The sequence below is a fragment of the Tamandua tetradactyla genome, chromosome 16 (genome assembly GCF_023851605.1).
Source record: "Tamandua tetradactyla isolate mTamTet1 chromosome 16, mTamTet1.pri, whole genome shotgun sequence".
NCBI lineage: Eukaryota > Metazoa > Chordata > Mammalia > Pilosa > Myrmecophagidae > Tamandua > Tamandua tetradactyla.
Window position 1 is genome coordinate 44,102,883 of NC_135342.1, and position 19,932 is coordinate 44,122,814.

The 19,932-nt window shown below is 53.9% G+C and overlaps 2 protein-coding genes across 18 annotated transcripts in view; one reads left to right on the forward strand and one right to left on the reverse strand.

Annotated features, from left to right (window-relative positions):
- The window catches only part of ADCY7 (adenylate cyclase 7), a 65,281-nt gene extending 46,065 nt beyond the window's left edge, over positions 1 to 19,216 (forward strand). For 15 of the 16 annotated variants that reach the window (XM_077132389.1, XM_077132392.1, XM_077132385.1 and 12 more), the window contains 16 exons: positions 2,142 to 2,336; positions 3,448 to 3,482; positions 3,956 to 4,039; positions 4,248 to 4,320; positions 5,428 to 5,525; positions 6,402 to 6,486; positions 6,952 to 7,077; positions 7,648 to 7,737; positions 8,536 to 8,729; positions 9,683 to 9,773; positions 10,149 to 10,304; positions 10,984 to 11,130; positions 11,732 to 11,836; positions 12,264 to 12,378; positions 12,967 to 13,091; positions 13,289 to 19,215. In XM_077132389.1, coding sequence (XP_076988504.1) covers positions 2,142 to 2,336; positions 3,448 to 3,482; positions 3,956 to 4,039; positions 4,248 to 4,320; positions 5,428 to 5,525; positions 6,402 to 6,486; positions 6,952 to 7,077; positions 7,648 to 7,737; positions 8,536 to 8,729; positions 9,683 to 9,773; positions 10,149 to 10,304; positions 10,984 to 11,130; positions 11,732 to 11,836; positions 12,264 to 12,378; positions 12,967 to 13,091; positions 13,289 to 13,435 — 1,866 coding nt within the window. In that variant the 3' untranslated portion in view covers positions 13,436 to 19,215. Of the gene's footprint in view, positions 1 to 2,141; positions 2,337 to 3,447; positions 3,483 to 3,955; positions 4,040 to 4,247; positions 4,321 to 5,427; positions 5,526 to 6,401; positions 6,487 to 6,951; positions 7,078 to 7,647; positions 7,738 to 8,535; positions 8,730 to 9,682; positions 9,774 to 10,148; positions 10,305 to 10,983; positions 11,131 to 11,731; positions 11,837 to 12,263; positions 12,379 to 12,966; positions 13,092 to 13,288 lie in introns of all 16 variants that reach the window. The other variant, XM_077132396.1, reaches the window with a different exon arrangement.
- Positions 17,055 to 19,932, reverse strand: part of BRD7 (bromodomain containing 7) — a 37,027-nt gene continuing 34,149 nt past the window's right edge. The window contains exons 14-17 of one of the 2 annotated variants that reach the window (XM_077132398.1): positions 18,428 to 18,539; positions 17,997 to 18,140; positions 17,648 to 17,791; positions 17,055 to 17,291 (exon numbers count right to left, since the gene is read on the reverse strand). In XM_077132398.1, the coding sequence (XP_076988513.1) occupies positions 17,230 to 17,291; positions 17,648 to 17,791; positions 17,997 to 18,140; positions 18,428 to 18,539 (462 nt within the window). In that variant the 3' untranslated portion in view covers positions 17,055 to 17,229. Of the gene's footprint in view, positions 17,292 to 17,647; positions 17,792 to 17,996; positions 18,141 to 18,427; positions 18,543 to 19,932 lie in introns of both variants that reach the window. The other variant, XM_077132397.1, reaches the window with a different exon arrangement.

The following is a 19,932-nucleotide window of genomic DNA, read 5'->3' on the forward strand; positions in this document are numbered from 1 at the left end:
AGAATGTTGACTGCGGCGGGTGCTTTCCAGCTTCCTCTCGCCTCGGCCTTGGCGGTGCCTCAGGCTGGCCGGCGGGTCCCCTCGAGCCTCTGTTCTCCTTCCTCAGCATCAGTGTATCCCCCCCCACCCCCGGCCTCATCCACTGGCATTCCTCGGTGGCCAGCTTCCCGGGATGGGGTTGGGGGGGGTGCCCCTTGATGCCCCGTGTGACATCCTGCTCCCAGCACTGGGGAAAACCCTCCTGGGTACCGTGACCCTACTCAAACCTTAGAACAAAACCCAAACCCCTTCCCCCGGACTCCCTCCACCCTGGACCCCACCCACCACTCCCACCCCCTTCTCTCCTTTCTGGAGCCACAATCTGCCCCAAACCCCAGGCCCTTTCCCTGCCCTTCTCTCTCTTTCCCTCCTCAGGACCTTTCTGACCGCTGGTCTCAGTGCCTTGAACCTGCTCCCATGGTCCCTGGTGCTCTGGTTTATTCTTTTTATTCACTTATCATTGATGTGCGCTCCATGTGGGCAGGCCTGGGGACCTTCCTCTTTGCCAGCTGCAATCCTAGAGCCTGAAACAGGGCCTCGCCGGGAGCAGGTGCTCAGATTGTTATTGAATGAATGAAGCAGAGCCCCTAAGCCATAGTCAGGAAGGCAAGCCCTAAACACTGTCCTTTTCTACCCCCCACTCCCCAGGGCTGCCAGATTTAGCAAATAAAAATATGGTTTGCCCGATTAAATTTGAACCTCAGATAGTCAATGAGTGAGTTTTTTAGTAAAGTATGTCCCATGCAGTATTTCACTGGGCATCCTATGTTTTACCCAGCCACCCTACCCCCAGCTTTGATTTCATTTATTGGACAGGTTTCCATTCCCATAATGGAAAATCCAAAAGAGATCAAGGGCGTGTTGTAGAAAGTTTCCCTCCCAGCCCTGTCCCCGGCCAGCCATATCCCTCCCTAAAGCGAATCCCTGTGAGGGTTTGTGATTCGTCTCACAGAGATTTTTATGCATAAACGTGCAAATTGGAATGTCCTGGTTTCCTCTTCTCATTCCGCTCAGCACCCACGCGGTTCGGCCCTTTGCTCTCTTCACTTAACAGCCTCCCTGGGGCCCCCTCTTCCTGCATACAGAGGATGTGCTTGTTTCTCCCCATGACTGTGCAAGTCCACTGAGGGGTGTCCAGATGTGTCTCCCGTCCCTGCTGGGGGTTCTGCAGCCGACTTCCAGCTGCTCTGTGGCCTCCGAGTCCCACTGTGTTTGCAGTGTGAGGGCATTTGTGGGGGAGAGGGACCGAGGGTGGCCTGGCTGCTCGGGGTGGGGGTGGGGGCAGCACAGATGGGACAGTTGCTGGGGGCTCTCCGTGGGGCGGGGGTCCCGTGCACACCTGAGGTTCCCAGCAGGAGCATTTTACTTGGGGCCCACAGCTCTTAGCTAGCACATTAGCTATTCACGGAGCTGGGTACCTTCCCTGCCCTCTGAGTGGCACCAGTGATTTCAGGTGGCTGCAGCCGACCCAGGGAGAGTTGCCCAGTGGAGGGAAGGTGGAAAAACATACTGAGTTGCTCACTGCAGGGCTCCCGGATGCTCACAAAGGCCAAATTCCACCCCATCCCCTCTGGCTAAGGAGACACGTGTCTAAGGGTTGAAAAGTGTTTCTCTCCCAAGAGGATCAAGCAGATTCCTTGGGATGTGAAGTTTCCAGGAAAGTCCACGTTTGTGGCTTAGTGGGCGTTGTGGCTATAGGTTTTTGTCTGTGGGGGCCGAGGAGATGGGGACTCCGGGGGTGGGGCAGGGCATGTCTTGGGGAGAAGGGGTCTCTGCAAACCTTGAGATGGCGGGGGTGGGGGGTGGGGTGGGGATCCCGTCCCCTTTCAATCCAGCCAGGCACTCCCACTGGGTAAGGCCCCAGACCTGCAGTTCTTACAGGGGATCTTGGCTGAGACACCAGCGGTGAGGACAGGGCCTTAGGGTCTACCCCAGGGATGTGTGTTGTGGCCCCCCACGCAGCACCTGGCTGAGCCGCGGCTGCTTGGCAGCCAAAGCTCGGGGCGGGCTGCGTTTTCGGTGAGGGTGGAGGGGGTGGCGGCTCCTGCCTCTGGGTGGAGGGGAAGGGGTGTGTCAGGCCCCATGTCCGTGTCTGCCCACAGAGCCAGCAGCCGCCCCCACCCAGCCAGCACCTCCCCAGGCCCAAAGGGGATGCGGCGCTAAAGATGCGGGCGTCCGTGCGGATGACCCGCTACCTCGAGTCCTGGGGCGCCGCGCGGCCCTTCGCGCACCTCAACCACCGCGAGAGCGTGAGCAGCAGTGAGAAGACCCCTGTCCCCAACGGGCGGAGGCCCAAGGTAACCCCCACGTCCCTGGGGGGTGAGGAGCAAGGCCCTGGGGTGGGGGGAGGGGAGCCCGTGTATTCAGCATCCCTGCCCTGAGCCTCACTTCCTCTGTCTGCTGGATGCAGCCTCTGTGGCCTTCCTCCTGGGCTGGGGCAGGGAGTCTTCTGGAGGATGCCCCCTGGTGGCAGGGAGGGAGTCTTCTGGAGGATGCCCCCTGGTGGCAGGGAGGGAGTCTTCTGGAGGATGCCCCCTGGTGGCAGGGAGTCTTCTGGAGGATGCCCCCTGGTGGCAGGGAGGGAGTCTTCTGGAGGATGCCCCCTGGTGGCAGGGAGGGAGTCTTCTGGAGGATGCCCCCTGGTGGCAGGGAGGGAGTCTTCTGGAGGATTCCCCCTGGTGGCAGGGAGGGAGTTTCTGGAGGATGCCCCCTGGTGGCAGGGAGGGAGTCTTCTGGAGGATGCCCCCTGGTGGCAGGGAGTTTCTGGAGGATGCCCCCTGGTGGCAGGGAGGGAGTCTTCTGGAGGATGCCCCCTGGTGGCAGGGAGGGAGTTTCTGGAGGATGCCCCCTGGTGGCAGGGAGTCTTCTGGAGGATGCCCCCTGGTGGCAGGGAGGGAGTCTTCTGGAGGATGCCCCCTGGTGGCAGGGAGTCTTCTGGAGGATGCCCCCTGGTGGCAGGGAGGGAGTCTTCTGGAGGATGCCCCTTGGTGGCAGGGAAGGAGTCTTCTGGAGGATGCCCCCTGGTGGCAGGGAGTCTTCTGGAGGATGCCCCCTGGTGGCAGGGAGGGAGTCTTCTGGAGGATGCCCCCTGGTGGCAGGGAGTCTTCTGGAGGATGCCCCCTGGTGGCAGGGAGGGAGTCTTCTGGAGGATGCCCCCTGGTGGCAGGGAGGGAGTCTTCTGGAGGATGCCCCCTGGTGGCAGGGAGGGAGTCTTCTGGAGGATGCCCCCTGGTGGCAGGGAATGAGTGCCCTTATCCTCCCCTGGCCAGTTCAGATTTAGTTCAGGGCGTCCACAGCTCAGACAGTCCCCAGCGTGCTGCCCGCGCACCCAAAGGTGGAGAGGTAAACGTGGTCAGGGGACAGATGCCTGGGCTTGTCCTCTCTCTCCCCCTTGCCCTTCCCTTGCAGGCCATTCCCCTGCGGCGCCACCGGGCCCCTGACAGGTACGTGTGCTGCCCCCTCTCCCTGCCCAGCTGTGCCCCGTCCTCTTGGCCCCGGGCAGGCTGGCCCCACCAGGGGGTTGCCATGGCTCGGGCCAAAGTGTTTCCAGGATGTAGAACTCCCTGGCCCGTGGCTCTTTCAGCTAGCCTCGAGCAATTATTGAGCGCCTTATCGGGCCGAGGGTTGGTATATGTTCCAGTCTCAACGCTGTTGAGTATAGCCGATGAGGCCCTAGACTGGGGTTGTTGCCCTCTGCTTCTGGCTGGGCCACTGACTATCAGGGTGATGCCAGGCCTGTATCTGTCCTCTTTGAGCCTCAGGGGCACAAGCCCACCCTCAGCCATCCTGTGGGAGGCTCCGTGGCCTCTGCAGGCACCTGGGAACCCCATGTGGCGAATCGTGCCTTCCACACTCCTGCTTCTGAGTGGGTGTGTGTGGCGCCCCCAGGGTGCTCACTTGGGGTGTCTGATTCCAGAAGTGCGTCTCCCAAGGGGCGGTCGGAGGACGACTCGTATGATGAGGAGATGCTGTCGGCCATCGAGGGCCTCAGCTCCACCAGGTGGGGCTCCCAGCCCAATGCCTGCTGCCCCCTGCCTCGAATGGGGTCCCTCAAATGGGGTCCCTTGTCCTCCATGCGCCCTCACACCTGCTGGCCCAAAGCCAACTGTGATCCCCTCCCAAGGGCGTGGTGACTTCCCTCCCTCCTCCCAGCCCCTCCTCTCCCAGCCCTCCCCTCTCCCAGCCCCACCCCCACTGCCACCCTACAGACCTTGCTGCTCCAAGTCTGATGACTTCCATACCTTCGGGTCCATCTTCCTGGAGAAGGATGTTGAGCAAGAGGTGAGAGGGTCCCGGGGCAGCCCGGGGTGGGGGTCAGGGGCCCGGGCCCTGGGGCAGCCCACACCCCCAAAAGACCCCTGCACAGGGAGGGCCGTCCACAGCCAGCTGGTGGGCTCAGTCCCGTCCTAGCCGGGTTCTCTTTCCTGTGGATTCACCTAAGTGGGTTTCAAGGGCTTTTGCTCCCCTCTGATGCCAGAATCTCCGCGGATGGGGCCTGGTTACCACATCAGTCCTGTACTTAAAAGCCAGCCCCCCGCACTTAGCACCAGGACCGGCGGGACTTGGCCTGCGCCTGCAGCCGCAGCTGTGGTGACGTGGCTTTGGGCTGGTAGTGTCCGGACTCTGGCACCGTCCGAAGACATACGTGTGATTTAGCCCCACGAGAGTCGGGCAGGGTGGGCGCTGTCACCCCCATGCCCCAGACAGGGGAACATGGCTCCCGGGGTTTCGGGGACAGGCCCAGGCCTGAGGCCCTGGCAAGGGGCAGGCATGGCCATTAGAGAGGGACAGATCTCTTGCCCCTCCTTAGCCTGGGAAGGACAGCCAGGCTGTGAGTGGAGGGCCTTCCCTTCCTGGGGCTCCCTGTGTTGGGTGCTCCCAAGGGGAGGCGCTTGGGGTCTGGAGGCAGCTGTGGGGACTGCGGTCTCCGGGGAAGCTGCCTAGGGGCCTTCTGTGCCCTTTGGGCCCTGCTCTTCTCATCCGCTCAGCACCCCTCGGGGGTGTGGCCAAGTACCCACTCCCCAACCCCGGGGCTCAGGCAGCCTTCCTCCTTGGCTGGGGTGAGCACAGGTCCTCTCAGCAGCCCAGGATCCCCCCCTCTCCCCCTAGGGCGTGGCCTCGGGGCCCTGAGCTTTTCAGAGTCCTCAGAAGTGAGAGATCTGGGTGGAGGGGTGGGAAGGTCTGGCCTCCAAATAGAAAGAAACCTGCAAAATGGAAATGAATGGCAGTTATTCAGGGTAGCCCTGTCACCTGGTGCTCAAGGTGGGATGTGAAGTTTTTTTTTTTTTTACAATTGACTAGAGACAGCCTGGCCTGCAGCGGGGTTGGAGCCAAGGGCCTGCAGGGAGGGGGGTTTTGGCTGCCCCTGACGGTGTCTATCGCCCCCAGTACCGCCTGGCGCCCATCCCACGGGCTCGCCACTACTTTGCCTGTGCCAGCCTCGTCTTCCTCTGCATCCTGCTTATCCACGTCCTGCTGATGCCCAGGTCAGTCAGGCTGGAGTGGTCAGGCCCATGGGGTCCAGCAGGGGAGGGGAGGTGGTCTTGGCAGGTCCCAGCAGAAATTGGCAAGGGGCTGCACTGTCAGGCTGGGAGTGGTGGCTTTTAGACTTCAGTATTTAGACACTTGGCACCCCAGAAACTGGATCAAGGGGTGCAGCGCCCCACTTGGAGTTACCAGTGTGAATTTGTTTTAATTGAATGAACTTGGCCTACCCACTCCCTGATATCTCTCACCTTCTTAAGCCACCTGCACTCTGCCTGGCCCCTGCAGGCATCTGAGTTTGCGACCCCTGCCTAGGTGCTGAGACCCCTGTATGGAGGCCTCCCGAAATCAGAGCCCCCTTCACTCCCTCTCGTGTCAGGGGAAACAGGCTCAGAGGAATCGATGACCCACCCAGGTGGCTGTGATTCCCGCTCCTGCTCCAGGACCCTGCGAGTAGGGGCAGGGGTTGGGTGAGGCCACAAGGAGGGGGGCTAAGGGTACCCACTTGGTGGTATTGGAAACAGTGGGTGAGCCGGGGGTCTACCAGGATTGTGATTTTGGATGTGCTTAGTAAAGACAGACAAGGGCATGCTTTCACAGGGCACCCACTCTGTGCCTGTCTAAGGTGTCCCAAGATACTTCTTGTTCCTTACATACTCATTTCATCACATTCTCCCCAAAGGGGGATGTAACAATGACAGTGACGTGTTTGGACCAGCTCTTGTGTTATCAGTGGGTTCATTGGACCATGTGTTTTTCAAAGATCCCTGCTTCTGTGTGCAAAATGGTCTCGGGGCCAGGGGGCGACAGAAGCTGGGGTGGTGGCAGGGGTGGGGAGCCCTCCAGTGGCTTTGCTGACCTCCAGGACTCTGCTCTAGGGTGATGCCCCTTGGCATGTCCTTCGGGCTGGTGGCCTGCGTGCTGGGGCTGGTGCTGGGCCTGTGCTTCGCTGATGAGTTCCTGGTGAGTTGGGGGGCCCCTGAGCCGGCCGCCCAGTGGGACCTGCTGGGCTGAGAGCTGATGGGCTTGGGAGCAGGGCTCTAATGTTGTGAGAACCCACCTCCCCCGTGTGCCCCGCTCCCCACCTTGGGGCACCCCCAGGAGCCCTCCCTGGTGAGCTTTGTCATCTGAGCCCTCTGCTCTGGCCAGCGGTTGGGGGACCTGCCCTCTGCCTTGAGGACAATTTCCTGGGTTGTTCTGCAGGCCTGACCTGAGGTCCTGCCTCCCCAGGCTTATGAGGGGTCCCCAAGTGGCTGTGCCTGCCGCTCTTCGCTCTGCATGTCACTTGTCACCCCGGGGCCCAGTGGGTGCTGGGTGATACTGTGACCTGAGTGGAAGGCTGTACCCCCTTCCACAGAGTCCTGGGGTGGGCTCTCTCCCTTCATCCTGGCCGCTGGCCCCGAATGACTGGGGCCTGTGACTCCACAGAGATGCTGCCCAGCCTGGGGAGTGCTCCGGGCCATCTCCCAGCAGGTGGAGACGCACCCCCTGCTGCGGGTGGCCCTGGCCGTGCTGACCATCGGCAGCCTGCTCACCATCGCCATCGTCCACCTGGTAGGACCTGGGCCTGACGGCAGCCCTGGGCTCCATGCCCTCCCCGAACGCTCTAGCCTTATGGCCTTTACAAGCCGCTTCTTCTTTAACCCTCTCCTGCACTGGGTGGTGGGCGACGTGGTCCTCCACCCTCCAGGAGGACTCAGGTCCCCCTTAGGGCATGTGGCTGGAGCTGCCCCTGATGTCCCCGCATTCTTCCCGGCCCCTGCGGCGCTGCCTGCCTCACCCTCTCCGAGCCTCAGTTTCCTCGGTAGAGGATGCCCTGCTCGGGTTCCCGGGTTCCCTGCTTCCCCGCCCCCGTCCTTCTTCCCGGGCCTGAGGGCTCGAGGCCTCTCCCCCCCACCCCTAGCTCCCAGACACCCTCATGTGGACCTTGGGTGTGTGCCCCTGTGACCACGGGGGAGAAGGGGCTCTTTGAAAATGCCACCCCCATACTGTGGGGGTCTCTGTGCTACATCTGCTCCCCTCCCCCCAGCCCACCCCCACCCACCCTTGGCCAGCCGGGGATGTGGCCGCCCTAGACTCTCCCCTCTGCCCTGCCCGGCCTAATGGAGCCCTGTCTCCCTCCAGCCACTGACGACTTCGGCGCTGCTTGGCAGGAACGAGACGGGCCCGGGGGCTGCGGGCAGCAGGGAGAGGACCCTGTGTGAGCTCCTCCCGGTGAGTGCAGCTGCCAGGACCCCCAAGCTGGGCCCCGGCCCTGCCCACCCCCCAGGCAGCTCCTCGGAGGGCACAGAGAGGCACCAATTCAGAGACCAGGGTTGTGGGGGGGCGAGAAAGCAAGGCCCAGGCAGGGTGAGAGGCAGGGGCACCGCCAGGCGTGCGCACGCCACTTGCCTTCTGTTTGTTTCCATTTGCCACTCTGACCATCTTTAAATGTTCAATTCAACGACACTGACCACTTTTACAACGCTGTGCCGCCGTCACCACCTTCCATTACCAGGGCTCTTCATCACCCCAGGCAGAAACGGCACCCACTAAGCCGGAAGCCCCCCGCCCCCAACCCACGTCCTGCCTCTGTGAATTTACTTATTCTGGATATTTCGTATAAATGGAACCTTACATGATTTGTCCTTTTGTGTCTTCTCCACTGCCTTGACTTTTGTTTGTCATAACGATACACCACCTGCATTTTTATTCCCTCCATTTTCTGAGTGGGCTCACTGGCCATAAATAGAAGTAAAAATATGGTGAAAAGAACCAATACTATTTCTGCCTCTGTGGTTTGCTGTTTGCTCCAAAAGGAGCGCAGCCAGGTGAGAGCGGGGCGGAGCCACGTGGGCCCCCCCCCGCTGGCCCCCGGGGGTGGGGGGAGGGGCTCTCTGGGTGGGGGGTGTTGGCGCTAAAGGCCCCATGGGTGGCCGCCGCCCCAGGAGGCAAGCTTGCTGGTGGCAGGAGAGAGTGAGCTTTTGGGGCCCCAGGTGACATCTCCCCTTGCCCTCCCCCCGTTCCTTCCAGTACTACACCTGCAGCTGCGTCCTGGGCTTCGTCGCCTGCTCGGTCTTTCTGCGGATGAGCCTGGAGCTGAAGGTGGTGCTGCTCACGGTGGCCTTGGTGGCTTACCTGGTGACCTTCAACATCTCCCCATGCCAACACTGGCGCTGCTGCAACCACAGCCAGAGCAACCGCAATGAGACCAGTGACGCCCTCAGGTAGCCCCAGAGCGACAGGCTGCCAGGACCCCAGTCCTGCTACCCCGTCTCCCTCGTGGCCCCCTTTCTAAGCAAGCTGCGTTCGCGGTCTCCATCTCATTTGGACCAGACATATTATGGGATAGGGCCGGCATTTATTACAGAGGGAAAGTGAAGACCCAGAGAGGGAGAGGGCTGGCCCAGGTCCCAGCTGCAGCACTCGGAGCTGGGGAGTGTGGTTTATTTGCAGGTTTTGGGGGGCGGGGGCAGGCTGTCTGTGGCCCCATGGGCCCTCCATCCTGGGCCATCCCATTTCCAGGTCAGCCTAGGAGAAGGAGGAAGGGAGGCTCTCGGTTGGTTCTCCTTTTTGAGATCCTTTAGATCTCCACTGGGGACTTTAAAAAAAGCAGTTGCCTCTGGCCCTTCCTGGACAGGTGGGTGACACCAGTGGCATGGGTGGGGCTGGCATGTGCATGGCTCCACGGCTGTGGGCCCCACGTGGATTTCATTCCCTTGGAATGAAAAGGCTAGAAGCTCAGGGACCCAGAACCAAGTCTGCTCTTTTGGGTCTGCCTTGCAAGTATCTGCAGACTCCTTGTTTCTGTCTTCCTGTCCCTACGCGGTCTGGCCACCAGCCTGGCTCACCCCCGGCCGCCTCCCCCCTGCCTTCTTGGTTCCCCATCATTCAGGCACAAGCCCGAGACGTCACCTCAGCCTGGCTCCTCCACCTCCCTGGCAGCCTTTACTTTGCAACCCTCTTTTCTTCCTGGTCCGAGATGGTCGGCCCCATTCAGATACGAGCCCCATGAAGGCTGAGAGCTCATCTTTCTCATTTGGGGCTCTTCCCCTGCAGCCAGGCACCAAGCACATAGTAGGCCCTCAACCGAGTGCCTGGGGCCACCCCCCCCCCTCCTGCTTTGGGCCTCTCCTCGGAACTGGAAATGAACCCTGCCTCTCCCCTTCCTGTCCACCAGCTCCCCGCCTTGTTCATGGATGGACGTGAGGACGATGATTAACTTTTACCTGGTTCTGTTCTACGTCACCCTCGTCCTGCTGTCCAGACAGGTACCGACGAGAGCATGCCCAGCGCACCCCGCTTGCTGGAGCCTTCCTCTTTTCTCCTCTGCTTAGAGGGACAGCGGGGATGAGGATGGGGGTCCAGAGGGAATGCGCTGGCCCCTGTGGTAGGGGGTCCAAGTTGGTGTCCTTTCCTGTGCCGTGCCATCAGGACATGAGGGACAGATGCGATCTCCTGGGTCACCTAGGAGTGTGGCGGCCCCCAGGAGATCCTGTTCGAGTAGAGATGTGTGCCCTGGGTAGGCGGCACCCGCGGGCTGGCTCAGGGTCCCTGGGGTGCTGCTCCCCAGCAGCACGTGCCGGGGGTGTCCTTCGGCCCTCTCTCGCCTAAGGACAGGACACTGATGCCCCTGCTGTCTGCAGATCGACTACTACTGCCGCCTGGACTGCCTGTGGAAGAAGAAGTTCAAGAAGGAACAGGAGGAGTTTGAAACCATGGAGAACGTGAACCGCCTTCTCCTGGAGAACGTCCTGCCAGCCCATGTGGCCGCACACTTCATTGGGGATAAGCTGAATGAGGTGAGGGGAGGGGGGAGCTGCAGGGCCCGTCGCGCAAGCTGGGGGGGAGAAGGCCTCGAAGCCCTGGTCACGGCAGTGTGCCCTGGAGACGGGAACACAGGACCTGGGGTCAGACGTCAGGGCTCAGATGTTGAGCTTGGACAAGGCACCTCATCTCTCTGGACCTTGACTTTCAGATCTGCAGAATGGGGCCGCAGGTGCCACCGTGGCAGGACTGTCGTGCAATCAAATGTGCATTCGGGTGTTTGTGACCCGGAGGCCCGGTCCTGGCAGACATGGCTCTACTCCCACCAGTTTCTAGCGAAGGAAGCAGGCCCTGCGGCTTGCGTAGTGGCCCGGCAGGGAGGGCTCCCGGGTCTCCTGACTCTGAGTCCTTCTCCCCCAAGGGTTCTCAGCCCCAGTAGTGCATGGTAGAACCACCCGGCTCTGAAGGAACAGCCTGAGCCTGGACCTTCCAGACCAGCCGGTCCGGAGTCACCCTGTGTTTTAAAGGCCCCCGGGAGAGTGTCACACGTGGCAGGCGCGGAACCGCTGCTCAGCCCCTTCTCCCTCCTGGGAGGATCGTGGGCGTCAGCTGCTCCTCTCCCGGAGCGGGACGGCGCCTCGACCGTGGGTCGCTCCCCTTCTCTCAAGAGGCCCCGCGGCCCTGAGGCCCTCGTTTCTCCCTCCCCGAATGCAGGACTGGTACCATCAGTCGTACGACTGCGTCTGTGTCATGTTTGCATCTGTGCCGGATTTCAAAGTATTCTACACCGAGTGCAACATCAACAAAGAAGGGCTGGAGTGCCTGCGCCTGCTCAACGAGATCATCGCCGACTTTGACGAGGTGCTGCCCCCGCCCCCGCCCCCCGGGGCAGCCCCTGCTTTCTGACCCGGGCAGGGCGGGCAGCGGGCATCCCGGCCCCAGACAACTAAAACATGGCCCAGCTCCCTTGTGGGGAAGACACATCACAGAGATTCCACGAAGGCACAGATTTCCCTTTCCCAGTCGGTTTCATTCAGCAAATTTATCTCATGATCGCGGTCCCTGTACCGGGCACATTGCCGAGATGAGACTTGGGTTCGAGCTAAGCCCAGGCTGTCAACTCACGCCCAAGGAAATAAATTTGGGCTTATCTCTGCGCTGAAAATAAATTCCTGCATTGATCATGCTGAGCTGTGTTCCTTAAAAAGATTGAGAGCAGATGAGAATGGAAGGGCCAGGGAAGCGATGGAAAATGCCCGGGAAGACTGAGGCAGGGGGAGCTGGGAGAGCCCAGAGGCCACACAGCCCCTTGAATGTGGTGTTGTGCTCAGGCAGGAAGGGCCAGCGCTGAGAAAATGTCCTCCTTCGAAGCGGGTTGGGAGGAGTCTTCTCCCTTGCTTGAAGTTGTGGCAGGACCCAGGACAGGCCGACGCTGCCGCTCACTCTCCCCCTTCGTCTGTAGCTGCTCTTAAAGCCCAAGTTCAGCAGTGTGGAGAAGATCAAGACCATCGGCAGCACATACATGGCAGCGGCAGGGCTCAGCATCACCCCGGGCCACGAGCACCAGGTACTCGGCCTGTGGGGGGCCGTGGGAGACTCGACAGTCCCGGACCCATCAGCTCCCTGAGGGGGAGCCCTTGCCTGCTCCTGTCCTGCGAGGGAGGGGCAGGGGGTCGTGGACAGCAGAGCAGGAGGACTGTGGTGGTGGGAGACAGAAGACCCCGGGAATGTCCCCCCACCACCTTGCCCCAGGTCCCAGGCACCTGGGGGCCCAGCAGAGGTTCCACCGTGGAGGGGAGCGCCTGCTCCTCTGGGGAGGCGCTGGCATGTGCACCCACCTCCAGGCCCTCCAAACCCCTCCCCTCCCCCCTGGCGGTCATACGGGTATCCTCGGGTGCCCCAGGTTAGGGGGTCGGGAGCTCTGACACCCTCCCCCAGGCCAGGCAGGCAGGACGGCCTTCCCAGGGCCGCATGCACAAGGCTGTGCCCCGCAGGACCCGGAGCGGCAGCACGCGCACATCGGCATCATGGTGGAGTTCAGCATCGCCCTGATGAGCAAGCTGGACGGCATCAACAGGCACTCCTTCAACTCCTTCCGCCTCCGTGTCGGTGCGGCCGGGGGCTGCGGGGAGTGAGGGGCTGGGGGCCTAGGGCGCTGCACTCAGGGCTGTATGGAGAAACTTTATTTTGCCCTATTCTGAACAGTTTTGGAACCCCCTCTCTGACCTCAAAGCCCCATTGGATGAGTCATTATTCTAACTCTTTGGAAGTTACCTTTGCAAGTTTAAAGTAAATAAGAAGCTATCTCTACAGAAAATGGAGAGCCAAAATCACCTGCTATGAAGAGAAAGTGGCCTTAAAATTCATTGAGAACAAAGCAGTTATTAAATCAAAGTAGTCACTGTTAACTAGAAAGGTCATCAGCCCAAAGGGTGTTCAGAGCCCATTTGTTCTTTGTTAAAAAGGGAGATGAGCAGGTACTAGAAGAGTGCACACATCAAACCCAGTCCTCCTGAGTACTTGAAAATCTGCCAAGGAACTGCTCAGGGAGTGCCCTCTCCCCACCCAAGTATAACCTGTGTTGCCCGTTTGGGAAGTGGTTTCCCAACCTACCCTTGGTTTTGCTCCGCTTTGTTAGTGCTGTCTGCACCTGGGGTGGATTCCAGGTGGCTGGCTAACTGTGAGCCCTCTTTTCAGGTATCAACCATGGGCCTGTGATTGCTGGAGTGATTGGGGCACGAAAGCCTCAGTATGACATTTGGGGAAACACTGTCAATGTTGCCAGCCGAATGGAGAGCACTGGGGAGCTTGGGAAAATCCAGGTAAAAGTGAGAGGAAAGGGAGCCCCCCTGAGGGGAGGGGCCTGGGGTGGAGACTGTGGCCCCACCAGTCAGCAGCTGTGATTCCCGCTGTAACATCCTTGGGTGGAACTAGACATGTGTGCTGCTCACTGGCCAGTTTCTGTCCCTACAACTGGTTTCCCTTCTGCTGCTTAAGAACTGGGACTCTTCCTTTTCAGGTTACTGAAGAGACGTGCACCATCCTCCAGGGACTAGGTTATTCTTGTGAGTGCCGCGGACTGATTAACGTCAAAGGCAAGGGTGAACTGAGGACTTACTTTGTCTGCACAGACACTGCCAAGTTCCAGGGCCTGGGGCTGAACTAAGGGCTTTCCGTGGGTTCAGAACACGATGAGAAGCTGATTTCCTTCCCTGAAGCAAACCAAGGAGAAGAATCTACCCCATGCCGGTCACACAGGCATCCAAAGGTTCAACCACTGCCACCTCCTGATGGACAGCTGTGCTGGCTTCCTTGGAATGGCACTTGAGGATTTCCTAGACATGTGAACCAGATCCAGCTTGAACTGACCAGAGCCTTCTTAACCCACCCTGACAAATTCTATGCTGGTCTCCAGGGCAGTGGGAAAAAGGCACCAGGCACCCCGGTTGTGCTAGTGAATTTTACACCCACATACCGTACGTACCACTGAGGCGATTTTGGAGCATGACCCAGACAGACACACCTGGTGGTACCCACTAGAGGCATGCCTGAGGCGGGGTGGGGGGAGAGGAGAATGGGTTGGGGGGAGTCAGTTTTCCCAGGTACAGAGGATGAGGACAAGTTGTTGAGTCTGTATTTCCCACGTGAGCATTCTGGTAAATGGAGTTGTAAAGGTATTTTCAATCTGTTAATGGTTTTACACACTAGGGAGAAAAACTTACAATGGACGCTTGTTACTTCTTGGCGTCTCTGCTATGTGTTTAAGTGGATACATTATTAATGGGGCTTTATCCCTTTTTAATGACTTCTTAGATGCTGGACTAGTCTCTTCTCTCCAGTGTATTCTTAGTTTTTACCAACAACACATTAACAGGACTATGGTCTAGCGTCAGCTTATGGAATTATGTTTGAGGATTGTGTCTTGAGGCCAGCACAGCTGTGGAATAGAGCTCTGAGGAATGTGGCAAACAAGAAGAAGGCAAAAAAGGCGCGGCTTTGAATCCCACAACCCTGATACGAGCAATCTGGGGTTAGGTTCAAGAAGCTAAAGGTCCAGAAAATAAGGCACAACCTTTTAGTCCTTCCCTGACTACCCTGTGGGGGCTGCCCCTTAAGTTTTGAGCTCTGCAATCTTCAACTCTATCTTATCTTTGGTATCAGAAAGGAATGCCAAGATGTTCTTGTTCTAAACCTGAGGAAGTCAAGACAAGTAAAAAAGCCAGATTTGTGAAATGGCTGTAACTTCACAGGAGAAATCAACCCGTATTTCAAGGATAGCAGTAACCAGACTGCTTTATCCTTCCTCTGAATTGACTGCTGCCTCATAACCAGAATGTAAGGACTGAAATACAGAGCAACCCTAGGAGTTTAATGCAACTGAATTTCACTGTTCAGCTGGGAGTCTTCACTGGAAGTTACCCATGAACCCCTCCCCCTTGAAGTTCTGTTGAAAATCTTGCACAGGAGACTTAAGTTTATACAGGGTTGCAGCTGGGGTGACTAACCATCACAGCTTGCATGGCACCAAGGGGCTCCAGGGATGGAGGATGAAATAGAACCTGCTGTTTGCTTTCCCTTAATTGTGCAGGGCCCTATCCATCTGAGGCAGGGGTTGCCCAAAGGCACCATGTAAGCTAGTGGTAGTGCCAATGTGCTCGTTGCATGTAATGGGTCATCGGTATGAATGCAGAGGAATTTGCTGTTTAAAGGAATTTTATGGCAAAGACTCTGGTAAGGGAAATCTTGCTTAAATTGCCTTTTTTTACATACCAACTTTCCATGCCAAGGGCTGTATGGTACCGAAATCTGCTTAACCCAGCAGTGACTAGCACTGCCTTTTGGAGGCCCCTCCTGGCACAGGGAGGTCTCACCTGCTCACACCCAACACCACATCAGGGTGTGTGTCTCTGTACGGCTCCTGCAACCCCAACCCCAATTGGGAGTCTTAAAAGTAACTGGTTACCAATCATGTATTTTTCTTTATTCTAAGTTGAGCCCAGTGCTTTAATAGGAAAAAATTTCCAAGTTTTTTAGTTTCCAATGTTTAGGTCATAGGGTATAACTGACCATAAAAATCACTTGCAGCTATTTTTGTATCTGTTTTCCCATTACCAAGTAGTATCTTCACCAGTGTCATTTTGTTTTATGAAGGGAACAGTATCCTTTCTAATGCTGACCTCCTCTATGGGTCAGGACTTGCTTACAGTTTAGACTCAGGCAGCCTCACTGACTCTAACTAAAATAGACCCTTTAGTTTCCTGGAAAATTTCCTACCAGAACATTAACCTATGTATACAATGTGTATTTAACAGGTCAGTGTACAGAAATCTGCTTTGAAAAAGGGCAAGCAAATAACTAGGGTTTATTCTGTACATTGAATATTTATAGGTCTTTAATATGTTTCAAAAAAAATTTTTTTTTTAAGAACCAGGTTTCTAAACTGATAGTTGTTTAGCTGCTTTTCATAAATTAAATGAACAATTTGGAAAACACTGAATGCCTTAAAGTGTTTTGAATTTTAATGTTTTTTTTTTTGGTCTTCAGGAACTCACCTTGGCTAGGTAGACCTAACATTTAGGGATCAGTTGTTGCCTGGACTATATTTTAAGCTTTAGCACTAGACTCTTGAAAGACTTGATAAAATATATTTGAAATGATCTTTTCACATGTTTTTAAATAGGGATTTTAAAAGCTTATTAGGTCATCTCTAACTCTCTGGAGATGATCAGTTTTCTTTCATCCTTTTGTCCTTGCTAAACGTGAATTTTCAAATTCAAAACAGTCACATTAAGCAACGTCAAAATGAAATGGCTTCCTGCCTGGATGTTTTACAGAAGGGCTCTGTACAATCCTCATAGGATCTGTTATTTAATTTGTTCACTAACCTGTATTATATACATCCTGAATATTTTTCTATGCATTTAATTTTAACAGGCTATATACTAAACCCCATGTTTAGTATATGAAAAAAAATCACCATTCATTTCACAGTCCAGGCACTGGTTATGGAACGGGCCACATCTCATGGTCTTCCACTTAAATCATTAAAATGTTTGGTCCTTGGCCTTTGTATTGCATAAAAAAAAAACAGATCCTAGTAGGGATCTGTGGATATGGCTGAGGCACAGATGATCTTTTAGAAAGAGGAAATAGAAATCTAAGCTTTCTTTTAAGGTTGGCCGTTCTCTGATGTTAGATGATTTAGGTTCTCTTATTTGACTTATCCCTTTGCTGTAGTTCCAAATAACCTTCTCAAACCGGTAAAACCCAAATGCATACCTGACAAGTTATGCTATGAAACTATAGGACATCATTCCCAGCAGATATTTAGGGGGCAGAACCACTAGCAGTAAATTCTAATTATTTAGAATGTGTTACTTTGTTCTTCATGGTATAGTAACAGAAAAATCTCACTGAATAAGGGATATTTTTTAAAAGTTTGAGTTAGGCTCCTGTCCACGGAACACAAGTTAGAAGAACTATCACTTCTCTGAAAGAATGTTGCCCAGGCCCATTCCCACCTTCTGCCAGGTAGGCCAACAGCCCATAGCCATGCTCCTTTGTCAAGATGGGGTCTGATAAATTAGGAACTATTTGGTTACAATTTATTTAAGGAGGGAGTGTGGCAAATGTGAAAAATGAGGCATTTTAATGATTTCTTTTAGTGGACTGTTGAAAAAGACTGTTTTGTTTTCTAAGCTTCTCTCTCTTTTTATTCCTACCCCTTCAGATTCAGTCCCAGGAAAAGGTCCTGGGGGTACCTTGGCTGACATGTACAATATAGCTCAGAGTCCCAAGTTCAACTTTATTACTTAATAGAAGTCCAATCTCTGGAACATTAAAATTAATTGTTCCAAAGTTTAATTAAAAACACAATTTACAAATATTTAATATCCTCTCAAAAGCATTTCCAAGTTAAGAATGAAAAAATTATGTACATTATATATAATGAAAGGCCAGTTAACTGCAAATTCCATTAGGGCCACATTCAGCAACATCAGTCTTTTTAGGTTCTTCAAAACCTGAAAGAGAAGACAATAGATTTCCTTTTATCAGCATTTTTTCCTCTTTTAAAATTGAAAAAAAAAATGATGGGTGAGCTAGCATCCAGAAGAGTAACTGCTGACAGCCCTTCTGTACCATATTCAACTTTAAAGACAGGTGCACTATTAGGTCATCGGCAGAGCTCTTTTTTGCAAATATGTGAAATCTTTACTAATTTTTTAGAGAAGATGGAAAGAGGAAAGAAAACTGAAAGTAGTTTATACATTAAAAATAACACTGAGACAAAACCTTTAAAATGTTTTCTGAAGGGAGAGGACTGATGTTCTTTCTACTCACAACAGCGTTTCACTCACAGGGGAACAGGGGCACGTACCTGCTGTTAAATCTACCAAGTTGTTTTCTACGATGGGGGAAGGAATGGAGATCCCCATTGCTTTTCTAACTCCGTACATGCTTACAATATCACCTGGAGTTACTTGCTGTGCAAGTTCTTTAAGATTATTGGTCACTTGTTCAGCTGGAAAGAAAAAAAAAAGTTCTAGGAACCATAAAGTGGGTCTTTTGGATAATTAAGAAAATAGAGCTGTATGCACAGTAAATGTATAAATGAAAAAATAAGTTGCCCATGGTATTCATTTTAGTATTCTTTGATAGCAGTATCAGCATCCCAAAGTTGCTTCCTTTAAGAATCCCCCAACTCTCCTACTGGAGGGGCAACATACCAAGATGCATTTCTCTGTACGAGGGGCCCAAGAGACAGATCATGTTGGGAGGGGGCCTGGTGCTGAGACGCTCGTTCTGGGCTTCCTGGAGCTCCCTGAGCAATTTAGTGGTCTCGTCCAGTTTCCTCTGGAACACTTCAGCTTCTGTGTGGTAAGACAAAGAACACACTAAAGATAAGAGGCTGTGCATGTATACATTTGTGTTGGATCTTGTGTCGTAAACAGAGTCCAGTGCTCTGAAGCTTTGCCGTTTATTGATGTCTTCTCTCCTCAGTGGGAATAAATACTGTGGACATGCCTTACCATTCACGTAAGGATTCACCTAGAGTTCCGGTGGTCAGTGCCTATGCCGATCTGGAGGAATGGGGCGTTAACTCTTAACTGCCTGTACTGTATGGTGTTCCTACCCAATCCTCTTGCGGCATGCTCACCTTCAGAGTCAAAAACTTCAACCGGAGCACCAAAGTTTGTTACTGCTTTCAGTGCTGTGAGCCTGTCTTGATTACTGAGGTCCAAACGCCCTGCAACTTCTATTTCTGTAACCTGCTTAAAAACAAAAAAAAAGGCAATTATTTCAATCTGCTAAGCCATAAAACTGTTAGCTAGAAATTGGTAAGATGGGTCTAATTATGGGCAGTTATTCCATCCATTTACTTTTGGAGTCATAATTCTGATGCCTATAAAAAAAATGTCTCCCTAAAATAGCCTTTTAAAATGCTATTCTCCCAAATCTTGGCCAAAAAAGTGTCCATAAATAATGTGTCATATACAGTCTGTAACATCTGTTTTATATGGTAACCATTTCGAGAAATGAAGTAATTTGTGACAAGCTTTCGGTGGTCATGATGTCGTCTCATGTTTCTGACACTGCAAAAGCAAATGTCCCCGCCTACCTAGCCTCACACATTTGTATTCCTGGAACAGATCTTTAACATAAGATGCTTGATGCCTCCTGGGTCCCCTCCCGGCCCACATGCTAGATTGTCAGCATTGCATGGGAAAACAAAATCCTACAAAAGGTGAAGTTTTATTTTTGGAATCATAAAACTCAGAGTTTCTATAAGTTGATATTGCTTTTAAGAATAGATCAACCCAGATAATAAGTAAACCAAAAAATGGTTCCACTGTATATACTACGGTATTACTTTCTGAGTGGAATCTATTTCAACATCCGATTTCTTTACCTACAATATAAGTGTGTAGTGAAGAAAAATGTATAACTGTACAAAAATGTATACTTGGCACCAGTATATATCTGGCTTGCTATTTCAGCTGGGTTTTCAACTTAAAATAGTATATTCTGACTTCTTACCCAACTTCCTTTCCCATTCTCAAGATTTCTTTCCTCTTGCCCCCTCACTAAGCACATGACTTTGCTTGCCTCTTCCTTCTTTGAAAATAACATGGTTGTATAAATCCCTTTCCATCTATACCTGCACATCTAACTACTTGATCGCATATCTTCAACCTTTCTTTCCCCTTAGATGAAGTGCTAAGTCTTGCCAATCTTACATGTTTCTTTAGCCCAGTTTTTCTCCATTCATTTTAGCTTACTGAAGTTTACCTTTTGTCCCCACCATTCTTCTGAAATTATTAGATTAAGGTTACAAATGACACTCATCCATTTTCCTCTTACTAGCTTCTATACACCATCTGGCACCACTGAACCATCTCTTCTCTGTGAATTCTCTCATGTTACTCTTTCATAGTTTCCCTACCTTAACTATTAGTCTTCTCCAAAGTTCTGTCTTTTGAACTTTTCCCAATCTACATGTTCCCCTGGGACAGTCTCATCCACCTAATGATAAAATAAAATTCTACCCTTATGCCAACAACTTCCAGATCCATATCCATCTTGCAGCTACTTCCAATAATGTCCCAAATCACACTCACCACACCGGAAACCAAATGTAATTTCTTTCCCTGTCAATGTGTG